The 12013-nt window shown below is 38.3% G+C and overlaps 1 protein-coding gene across 1 annotated transcript in view; it reads left to right on the top strand.

Moving 5' to 3' along the window:
- Nucleotides 1–4084: 4084 nt before the first annotated feature.
- Nucleotides 4085–12013, top strand: part of LOC146593087 (metabotropic glutamate receptor 8-like) — a gene marked incomplete at its 3' end in the record, with an annotated part of 149992 nt that continues 142063 nt past the window's right edge. The window contains exon 1 of the mRNA XM_085309912.1: nucleotides 4085–4594. Coding sequence (XP_085166038.1) covers nucleotides 4085–4594 — 510 coding nt within the window. The remainder of the gene's footprint in view (nucleotides 4595–12013) is intronic.

Consider the following 12013-nt stretch of genomic DNA (forward strand, 5'->3'; position numbering starts at 1 on the left):
GATTCTTTTAAATAGTATTTCCAGGTGATCCTAAGGAATCTTGCTATGATTTCAGCTGACTTCACTATTAAGATTGCTATTTCAGGAGTTTTGCTACCAAAATAAAGATTTATATATCACATTCAGCCTGTTTATTTAGAGTTCACTAACATGAAGAACTTGCATAATGAGACCATGTCCGAGTGGAGGAAGTCCTTGACTGGAATCCTGACCAGATTTGGTGTGTGCTGATGTGCCTGACTCCCACAGCATGGCACTGAAGTACCAAACACTGAGTACCAGCTGGCTTCCAGGGCTGAATGCTTGTTGAAGGGAGCAATTTCAGAACCCRATGGTTCATCCAGAAAGAAGTTTCCAGGTCTTCTGTCTTGCAACACCCCATCTCCTGAGGTTTAAAAATAAAGCTATAGTACAGTAAAACAAGTGGAGAACTCTGCTGAAATCCCTACTTTAAAAACAGTAGGGTGCTGTCATAGTACCAGATATTTTTCATGAAYTGAAACCAAGAGAGGCATATATTTCAAGGTGACTAGAAGACAGGCTTTGTGGTGCACTTGTTCTTGAACTTGTAAGCCCCTGGGCTGGGGAAATGTGTGAATTTCTTCTCTGAAGTTACGTGTCTAGTGAGCACCAGCTACTACAGTAGGAAACCTGATAGCTTGAGAATGCATTTGCATTAATTCAAAGTTTTATGATCAAATTGAAAAGGACAGCATTTTGATTTGAAAGAAATCTCTGAACATGAGGAAAGATCATTCTGACTTTATAGCCTGGGAGCCCATGCTTTTTTTTTCACTAAAATTCATTGATAAAAATGGAATTCATTTAGATCAGATGCTTTCTACTTAGCTACAGAGGCTTATAACATTCTGTAACAGTTAATATTAATCAATATATAAAAAGCAGTGTAGCTTGAATAAATTAGGCAGCATAATAAAAGCTTTTATTTCTTAAGTAACATAAAAAAAGACTAAAAGRTCTTAAATTTTTAAAAAGAACATTTTACAATTTTCCTTCCATTTTATAGTCGAGTGGTGGACACCAGCAGCAAAGAAGCATGTACTTTTTCAGGAAATTATTTAAGCTGAGGCAGAACAATTAATGCTTATGTAGATTGTAATACTGAAAAATGCGTATTCTGAATTCATTTAGTTTTTAATCAGTTCCAGATAAGATATCAGACTCAAGTTACTGGGCTCACTTTAACTTGTTTGGAATTCAGGTTGCAATAGTTGAATTCATCACTACTTGTTTATACACAGACCAACAGTTGCTTTAATTTCTGGCTATTCTTTGGCTGTAAGAAATTGATCCAAGGCTGAGCAAGAAAAAAAGCAKCATTTTTTTCTTTGTGAATATTTTCACGTTTTCAGTGGTGCAATATTGTTCCCTAAGTCTCTGTAGAGTGTTAAATAAGAGCAGTCTTATATTTTATTGCCTCTAAGAATTGGTTCATGTGTGGGTTGTACTAGAGTATAGTAGTAGTGCATAGACTAATGGAGTTGGTTGTTCATTATGGAACCAAAAGGGAAGCCTYRTCTGTCYATGTTTTARATGTAGATACAACTTTTACTCTTTRCTGTTTTGAACTCTTATCTGTGTTTTTCTACCAAGGAAATCAAGATAAATGCCAGTTGTGTCTAGCTGATAGCTAACACAACCTTTTCCCTATGGCGTGAGCCATAGTCTATCCATAGGAACCGTTTAAGGGAACCAGRTCGACTCACTGGGAGCCAGTGATGTTAGACAAGTTCCTGCATTTGTAACTGATGATAAGTTCTCTACTGGTGACTTTAAAGCCCCTGGTAAGCACTTGGGGCTGAAGCCTGTGCAGATTTGACCTCCATGAGGTTAGATTTAACTCAGTTGGTTAGAGCGTGGTGCTAATAATGCCAAGGTCGTGGGTTCGATCCCATATGGGCCACTTGTTTGAGGGTTGGACTAGAGGATCTCCAGAGGTCCCTTCCAACCTTACCAATTCTATGTATGATATTCTGTGTACGATAAGGAGCTGAAGGAGAATGATGGGAATGTGACATAAAGCAGCACAGAATTTGTTTCATTTGGATTCAACCCTGAGTAAAATTCAAGCAAAACAAAATACTGGGAGACACTGAAAGTCTTGTGCTCTGCTATTCCCAGCTGCAATGCTTTTATTCGCACTAACTAAACATGTTTCATTTTCAAGTCTTTGCCTTGTTACCAGATCACAGTGAGATACTGTTCCATAAACAGAAGACTCTCTATTCTGAATTATTTTTCTTGGGCCTTCAAAAATCCATTATTTAAGAATTCTTAGGTTTTGTGAGCTGCTTAGTATTATCATTTTGGGAAAATGATCTAACAAAATAATTTTAAGAACAAGATAATTGGTTTAAAGCATTATCAAACCATATTTTGAGATTTATTACCACAGAACACATGAAAATCTTACGACAGATAATTTAAGCGTCCTTGAAAAAAATACAGTTTTATCAAATTTTTTCTAATTTGATTATTTGTGTAGTAGGAACCAGTCAGATCACAGATATCTGTAGGTGATAGGTGATCTGTAGGTGTATCTGTAGGTGAGCCTGCTGTCTAGATTTTCTATATAGGCAATGAAGAGAAGTTGACACTTGTTCAATGTGATTAATTTCATCATGATTAGACTTTTCTTTAACCCCCTCCCCCCTTTTTTTAATCAAGCCTTAAAATGACCGTTGTTCTCCATAGCCTACAACAGATGCCTTGAGAGACTAGCTCACGTGCAGTTTCTTACCACGTACATATCTAATATTAGATGAAATTAAATCTCTCTCTCCCCCCCAAGGTCTAAAAATTTAATTGGATATGTAATTTTGTTAAATATGGAAATAAATTCCACTCACTTTAGAAATCAAAATTGTGCCACCAGAGCAATGGAGTAATACAGAGATATTTAGGACAGGTTCAGTCAGATATTTAGAGATCTATGATGAAATCCTGGCCTTATTAAAATCCTCRGGACTGTTCCAGATGCTAGTGGGCCTACAACATTATTCTTATTTTATGTGGTCCAAAGGCAAGCACAGAACAGAGACRTTGTTAATATTGGATCTCAGAATAAGTAAAACGCCAGAAAAGGAATACTGTATATTTAGATGTTTTCTTTACAGAATACATTGTGCACTTTTTGCTTAAGAAAGTTATTTCTTCTTAAAAGTAATTTAGTATTTGAAATTATCTAGAAGGCATTTTTGATTTGTATTGAATCTAGAAGAAAATGAATTCCATTGCAGAAATGATCAGTTTAATATCCAAATGAGTTGAATATTCTTGTACTGCAAAAGCTGAAGAGCGTACTTAAGTTTAGGAATTCTGATTATCCCACTGTCATGAATGGAACTTCCCAGTGGGAGTAAGTGGAAGTAGTAATTGCAATTCTGTGAGTTGGAATAGAATGATACAGCAAAATATAAAAACCAATGTGTTATGGATCAAAGCTGTTACTTGATGTGATGCAAGGCAAAGATAAACGCAAATTACTGATCTGACTGAATATCAAGCTAAGTTTACTTACCTTGATTTTGCTTTTCCTCTGCTGGCATCATCAATTCTCAGCTTGTAGTACAGTGCAGCCAGGTGTTCAAATTCACAGAAGGCCAAGAATTACTCCCTTCCAGAATGTGGGAAGTAAAACCAAGGCAATGTAATTYGTATTCAAAAGTAAATACACTGTGTGACAGATATAAAACTGCTGAACTAAACAGTAGTTCTCACTTTTTTTCAGAAGTACATCAGCTGCAGGGTAAAATGCAAGGACATGAGCTGCTGACCTCCTCCTAGCATCAGGACCAGAGAAACTACTCTACACTTTATCGTCAATTAAACACAGTTGAAAACCAACTCTCCAAAAAGCTGATCAATTTACATCAGCAGATATCTTTTGTAAAACACGTTTTATGGACTTCCACTGAGATCCTTTTTCTACCTGCCGCATGGTTCTGTACTAYCTACTGGGCACTGATGGTAGCCTTCAGAAAGTGCAGCTTCAAATGGTCAACTTCATCCTTTAGCAAGAAGAAAATCTGGATACTGGATAGCAACAACGTCTTCAGAGAAAATGATATACAACAGAAAGCGATTAGTTTCCTGCCATTGTTTCTTCCTGTTAACAGCCAAATTCTACTGGATACTCACCATGACACAAAGAACTCATGGCCAGGAATATGCCCACTCCATCCGACTGGATGGGGACATCATCTTGGGAGGACTGTTCCCCGTCCATGCAAAAGGGGATAGAGGTGTGCCCTGTGGGGAACTCAAGAAAGAGAAAGGGATCCACAGACTAGAGGCAATGCTGTATGCAATCGATCAGATTAATAAAGACCCTGATCTTCTCACCAATATCACTTTAGGTGTCCGGATCCTTGATACATGTTCCAGAGACACTTATGCTTTGGAGCAATCCTTAACATTTGTGCAAGCATTGATAGAAAAAGATGGTTCAGATGTGAAGTGTGCTAATGGCGACCCACCTATTTTCACTAAGCCAGACAAGATATCAGGTGTGATAGGTGCTGCAGCAAGTTCCGTGTCCATTATGGTTGCTAATATTTTAAGACTTTTTAAGGTAAGGAACGTTTTCTACTCTTCATTTGTATTTGAAAGAGAATAAAATAAGTGAGATGATTGTGTCTTGGTGCTTTCAAGGAAGAAAGGACTGAAATTTGAAATGACTGATTTGCCCTTTTAAAGCAAAAATTAAAAAAGAAAAAAAAAACAATGACTGCAGACCATAATTTAAGGTGCCAAATGCCTCTTTTGAAGTTCTGAGCAATCAGAGCAAAATGTGCACATATTTTAATTCTTCAGGGTTTTTTATTCTTATTTTTTTGTTATTCAGTGTTTACGCTCATCAGGACTAGGTTGAGATTTATTTCATGAATTTCCAGGAGAATGAAATGGAAGGTTTAAATACAAATCAATTTGTAGGAGGATCAGATAATTTCCCTAAATAGGAAGATAGACCAGCAAGAATCTAGTGCTATTGATGTGCACTTCTAGCCAAATGAAGTGTGCTGAAATGTCTTTGATTTCCTCGAAATCTTAACCTCCTCCATCATTTTCACAAGGTGATAATTTTTTCCAGACTTTGTTATCACTTTGTGAGAGATTACTTTTGGACAGCAGTTCTGCTGGCATATTGTTCATTTGCTTCTGTGTACTTTATTAAGTCCTGGAAAAGTAAACCTACTGCTTTTAAACTCACCAAGTGAGATGGAAAGATGAATATATGCTAATCAATCAGCTTACCTGGAGCAGACCAGGAAGCTAGCATTTAATTTTTAATCCTGTGAAATGGTAAATAGATCATGGTAAGCTGAGCATTCTTTTTCTATGCACAGAATGGCTGTAACATTTTTTCTGAAGCTATTACTGTCCTACTGCCTACAGTTATTGACTGGTTCCTTCCATTCTTGTCTTATGTCCTTATAACTTCATAATCACTGAAAGCCATGTTAAGGACCATTTCTTTGACTTCGATGAAGAATATTCTGGTACTCTTAAATATTGATGTTATGTATTTTGAAAACTGTTGTACTTGACTAACTGTAATACCTGAGAGACTGTACAGAAGCAAGAAAAGATTGTCCTTTTTGAAGGTTTCTCAGACTGGAAAAGAGTATTTTGGTCATTTATAGGGAGAGTACTGTCTGTCCTTCCTTCTGGTTCTCCCATGAAGGACATAATCATGGCTTATAATTCAGTGGAGAAGGGAAGTGTCTGCTGGGCTGTGGTTAGGTGTTTGTTACAGCTACAGAACCCCTGGCTGCATTTGCTACAYACATTTGAGAGTTGTGGACTTGTACCAGCTGTATGCTTTGCTTGTTGTGAAAGTCAAGTACACAAAACTAAGCTGAGATTTAAGAATCTGTGTATGGAAAGCACCTTTGGAACCATGCCTGGGGGAGAGAGGGCGGGCTGTCTTTCCTGGGAGTAATCATGCATACTGCGGAACATATCTATTTTTAATTTAATGTCCTTTTCAAAGTTGTGTTACTCTATTAAATAATGCATAGCTCTGAAGTGATGATATATGGAACGGTCATTTTAATACCCATCATAATGCAGAATCACATAGAATACACTTACACCCAGTTTGGAGTTGAATACAGTGTAGTAGACTGATTTAAGAAACTAAGCCTTGTAAGGCATGCATCAACTGTGAATTAAGAGCAGCAAGAAGGAAAGAGGCCTATGAATTGTCTAAGATACCAGCAATTTGTCTTCTGAAACCATGACAGCTACCTCCTGATTTCCATTATGCAATAAGATTGCAAATAACATTCTACTGCAGTCTTAATCAATAGAGGGCCACGTGATATCCCCCTCTGGGGAAAGATCTTATTTACCCATTTAATTGATATAACATAGCTGCTGGCAAAATGAGGAGACATCTCTTTTAGTTTTAATTATAGATCCTGCACAAATATTCTTAATAATGTAAAAAAAAAAAAAAAAAAAAAAAGACAAATGATGGCCTTTAACATCTCATGTTGGACCAACATCTGAAGTCTCTTTTTACACCTTCCTCTCAGGAGTAGCTTTGTTACCCTTGGGGGGATTCTTTGCATGAATGAAGGCTTCTGCATAGCCTCATTTCAGTGGCACTGTAGAAACCATGCACTGTGGTTATAAGCAAGTGCAACAGGAAATTAAGGATCACTTACCAGAAATACAGAAGTATAATCCAGTTGGGGCTGAGCAAAGACATGGGCTGAGGTTCTCAGCTGATACAGCCCACAGAACTGTGTGGCTGAGGACCAGGACCATGGTCCATGCTCATAGAGATTCTTAGGATGAAATCAGTGTTCACTCTATCTGTGTATGTGTCCAGGCTGGACGCTCAGCTGGTGTAGATCTCTGTAATTTCATTGATGCTGATGATCACCATCATGCAAACACCTATTTCTGTTATTACCAGAATGAGTGCGATTCATGTGTATGTCTGTCTAACATTTCTATTTAGCAAATTGACCCTTTAATTTGAAGTTCAGTATTGCTTTAATATCTGCTCTGAAGTTCCTAAATGTCAGGACGACATATTTCTTGAGAACATTGTTATCTAGTGAAATTTTAATCTGTGATGAAATTGTGAGAAATATATCACTCAATCTGAATACACATAGAAAAACAGCCTGAGAAATATTATGCTCAGCAGCTGGTATTTTATGCTGCTATTTTTCTTTTTCTTTCCTATTTTTTTCTGTCTCTTATCAATTCTACAACGTAAAACACACTGGTCAGTAGCCCTACGTGATGATCCATTGGATAGCATAAACTGATTGATATTCATGGTATCTAAGTCTGTTTTCATGAGAAGAGAGGGAGAGTACCACAAAAAATGTTCTTTATAGCCTTCTTCTAGCCAAATGGCTCACTTTGAATTCTCTGACCTTTGTTTTTCTTTTTTGCATCTCTAGGAGTAGCATCACTTAACAGGTGATTTTCTGCCTTTAGCAGCTCCAAGACATTAAGGTCTGAACTTGGACAGCCTAAATTTCACCTGTTGGTGGTTTTAGACCTTTCAGAGGCACTTTCCAAACAGGGATCTTTTGTTCAAGAAGTTAGCTTGTGGACTTGTTAATCCTTGATATGTGATAATAAAGAAGAATATTACTCTGATACTTGATGAAAAGAATACTGTGTCAAAAAGGTGTTTTTTTAAGCTTTCAGAACTTGGAGGCAGTCTTGCTGCAAATACAGTGAAATAAGAAGAGGACTTCAAACACAGAAGTACTGTGCTAGATATTAACACACTAACTACCTGCTTAAGCAGTTCTGCTTGGATCTCGGGACAGATTGTCCSCAGCTGAAGTTGCTGGCTTATCATTTTATGAAGTTGTTTTGTCAGAGCATCTCAAGGGTGGGCTGCTCCACAAGGGAAACTGAGCCAGGAGCAGAGGGTGACAGGAAAACAGGCAGGACAGTGGTCTCATGAATGGGGACACAGTCTCACAGTACCCAAATGAGAAGAAAAAAAGCAGAAATGGACACAGTAACCAGGCTCAACCAGCAGGCCAGCAATTTCCAGCCAAGTCCCTAGTGATGCAGCAGATCTGAGGTCAGCTAGGAAGGCAGGTCAGCGAGGCAAGGTCAGACTTGGTGAAGTACAAGGCCAGCAACACGGCTCGGGCAAGGCCAGAGCTTACGTGCAGTGACCTGAATGAAGGGGAAAGAGCAATTTAACAATTTTTTGGTATTTCACATGGGAAATTACTGTAGGAATAGGGTGGACAAGTGTGGACCTGCATATTTCCTTTCTTCTGGTGAATAAGGAGTTAGTCTTTCCTCTGCTTAATGGGAGATGACATTGTTAGGTCTATGTTTTCTCCAGTCTGGAAACTCGGCTGCCAAGCTGAGTCCTGTTTGGCTGATAGATTGATTCAAGGTCCAGCTTTCCCTGTTGGCCAACGCTCAGTAGCCGAGAGGGAACTCTTGCCTGGATTATTCAAGAGAAACTTCTTGCGCTCACCCCCTTCCCTGGCTTTTCTCTCTAAAATTTTGGCTTCTAGTAGAGCACTGAGGTAGGGCCTAGTGATGCCCTTTAGCTTTTTTGTGTGAAACTTGTAAGTGCTTGTGTTGTTCCCAGTCTATCCAAACTCAGCTTAGGGGAAACAAGAGACKCTGTAACACAGCTCACTTCATATATTTTGCTCCTTGTATTCATCAAAATGTCCGACTAACCCTATTTAATGGTTAAAGTCTGCTGGATAAAAAGAGAGACATTTGTTTACGCTAGTTTCCTCCCATCTAAAAACCTCATGCTATTCCTGAACTCCTTGGTACTCTCCATCTGTCACCTTCACACATCTTCTAGCCAGTGTCACACTGGGAGCAGCCGAGGGACAATGACTTGCATGTGAATTAAGATGAGTGGACAATATGTTTGATGAACTGTGATGTTAAGCTTATATATATATATATGTGTGTATAAACACACACACACACACACACAGACACACATATATGCACACATATACATACATACATATATATAAACATACATACGAGAAAAGCCAAAATATTGCTTCCCCTTCCCCTTCCTTTCCTTTCTCATCCCTTCCCTTCCCTTCCCATCCCTCTAATATGCATTGGAGCACATTTGCTTTATACATTTCATATTTACCTTTACATTTACCTTTTCAGAAGTACGCAGTATGAATGACATTCGGAAGTTACTCTTTTTACTTTATGTGTGACCATCTAAAAATGCAAAGAACAGTTTCTTTAAACAAATCTAGTAGTGAATATATCAGTTCCCCAAGCATTTTGTCTATTTGCTTTGATTCTTCGTTTGCCTTGTCTTGTTTTTTAATGGATACCTTCAGCTGGCAGCCTTGCCCTTCTAGCAGGGCTGGAGCTGGATGATGATTTTTGGGTGCAGCTGCAAGTCTTTTCACCTTTAGCTGGCATGGGACTGTTGCTGGGATGCGTTCCAGACCTTCAAAGAACATCAGAGAGGCTCCCAGAAATAGAAGAGGGGAGCACAGGGATTACAGCTGTGCAGAGCCTATCCCGACTGAGCCTCATAAATACAGGGCTTTCTATTTAGTTGCATCAGTACTGTTTTTTCTCATGATTGAAGGGTATATGATGTGAATAATACTGTTACATTTTACTACTTACTTTCTGAGATCACATACATTGTGTGGCAGTCTGAACTGTATACAGATCCTGATCCATATGCGTGGAAATTTTTGCACCTTGTGAGCCTTACCGACTTCAGAGGTGCCAGCGTGGTGCTGGAGTCAGCCTTCTCCATATCTGACTGCAGGGCCTTTCCATAACGGGGAGAATTTTACCTTTAACTTTGAAAGAAATAACGAACAGACTCAAGAATTTTACCTAGCATATTGGCATACATTAATACAAAATGTGCTGCACTAACTAAAATATATCAATTTTCTGTTCACAGTGTCATACTACATTTGTCAATAACATCTCCTGCAGCACAGCATTTGAAATTTGAAATATGTTTTTTTTTTCCTGTGGTTAAAACATATGTGGAAAATCTTGTGTGAAGTGTGAAGAAAAATCGTTGTTAGTAGGGAGAAGACTGAAACATTTTGAAATCATCTCTKAAGATGAACAGATTTGTTTTACTTTTGTTCTAGATAATATTTTCACTTTCTGAATCATTTTTAATTATAAAAGGAAGCCATTGCCAATGCATCTCATTTAATTTTACAGTGTTTTTTTGTAGCTTATTACAAGTACAAATCTGTTTAGTGCCTGAACATCTTGCCTTGTTATTGGCTGGAAAATACCGTTATAATCGTTCATTTTTTTTCCTGTTTTTTCATAATTTAACTTCTGTTAGCCAGAAATTGCATTGATATCTCTTCATATATCCAAGCACCTATCTGTGTTGTGTAAAAAATATTTAATTCAGTCATGATTTTTCCTTTAATGCTAGGTTGTCATAGAATCATAGAATCATAGAATTGGTAAGGTCATGGTCATGGTCAAGACAGGCAAATGCATGGTCAAGACAGGCAAATGCCAGGTCAACACCAAGGATAAAATGATATGTACAACAGGCACTTTACCAGTATCAATAATGAAATAGCTGGGAAATTTTTTAGCTGCAGCCAGAGGAAATAATAGGTTTCCAGATTCTGTGAAAMCTGCTAGGACTGATTAGCATCAAATTTTATGTGTGCGAAGCTGCTTGAGGCAAGGGAGTACAAAAGCAACTTGATGCATTCATTTAGTATTTTACAGTATATTAGTTCCTTAAATATTCCTCTAAAGATCTAATATTTCTTAGTCTTCTCCCATTCGTGGATGGAGTTATAACTAGTGGTTAGAGCAAAGTGGCAATCTGATTTTCTGTGTTATTTTCCCATGTTTGTCATTGGTTTGCAGTGAGACTTTAGCAGAATCTCTCAACCTTTTTGTGCTTCTCTTTTGTCACTTTGATTTGATTGTATTTATCTATTTCACAGGAACAATTGGGAGCTTGATTAATGTTTGTTAAATGGTTCGGGATGTCTCCTCTGTTTCTGTAGGCAAGCTGAAGCTGTCTAAAATGTTGAGGCTTTTATGCAGCCCATGTTATGGCATTTAATAACCACAGTATGTGAGCACCTTACAAAGAGACCAGTAGTCTAATTTTCTTTCTACTTCCCTCAGGGCAGCTCTGACTATATGTATACATGTATGTATAAATATACATATACATGTAATTTTTTCCCTCACATGAAGGGAACTGCATATGTAGAAAGAATTACTTCACCCTTTCATGGATGAAGTTTGGCTGAGTTCTTACCCACTGTATTAAGGTTCCCTGTGTATGACGAAAGTCCATGGGGTTATTTGCTAAATAATACCTGTATTAATATAGATATCAGTCATAACTCCACAAACAGTAGACCAAAATGCTAAGGAGAGGAGTCTAGCTGTTCAGTAAGGGCCGACTTCTTCACAGAAACACAGGTTCTATGTGGGAGTTTTTAAAGATCTTTCATTAACAGGAGACTCTGGCACTGAGGCCAACTGACGCGAACAATCTCATCCATACCGTAAACTCTCCTAATCTCCCCAAAGATGGGCTGCATGCAGACTGCTGGGAGGGGATGATCCCTGACCCACGTTAGCTTCTGAAGCATGATGGAACTTGTTTGGGAGACTCCTGGCACAGGTCGTACCCGAGCTATTTAGCAGTGCAGGCTCTTGAGTTCAGGAATGTGGTATGGGACTATTTAATTTCTGAGTGTAGAAGCTGCTGCTGATTTCTCAGGGCAGAGCTCCACTGATCCTGTATGGAAGGGGAGCCAAGGCACTTCAGGAGTCCTGATGCTGTTACAGTGTTTTAATACAATGATGCTAGTTTTATTAGCCATAATGAGAACTATATTAAGATTTTTTTTCCTGATGGATATTTGTTTCAGTAGATTGACAGCTGTGAAATAGTACTAGACTTGCATTCTGACTGTCATCAGAAACCAGGCACTACCGTGTGTTACTGCCAACTGGTAGATGT

This window comes from Rhea americana, unplaced genomic scaffold (genome assembly GCF_003343005.1).
Source record: "Rhea americana isolate MKP2758 unplaced genomic scaffold, rheAme1 scaffold_306, whole genome shotgun sequence".
NCBI lineage: Eukaryota > Metazoa > Chordata > Aves > Rheiformes > Rheidae > Rhea > Rhea americana.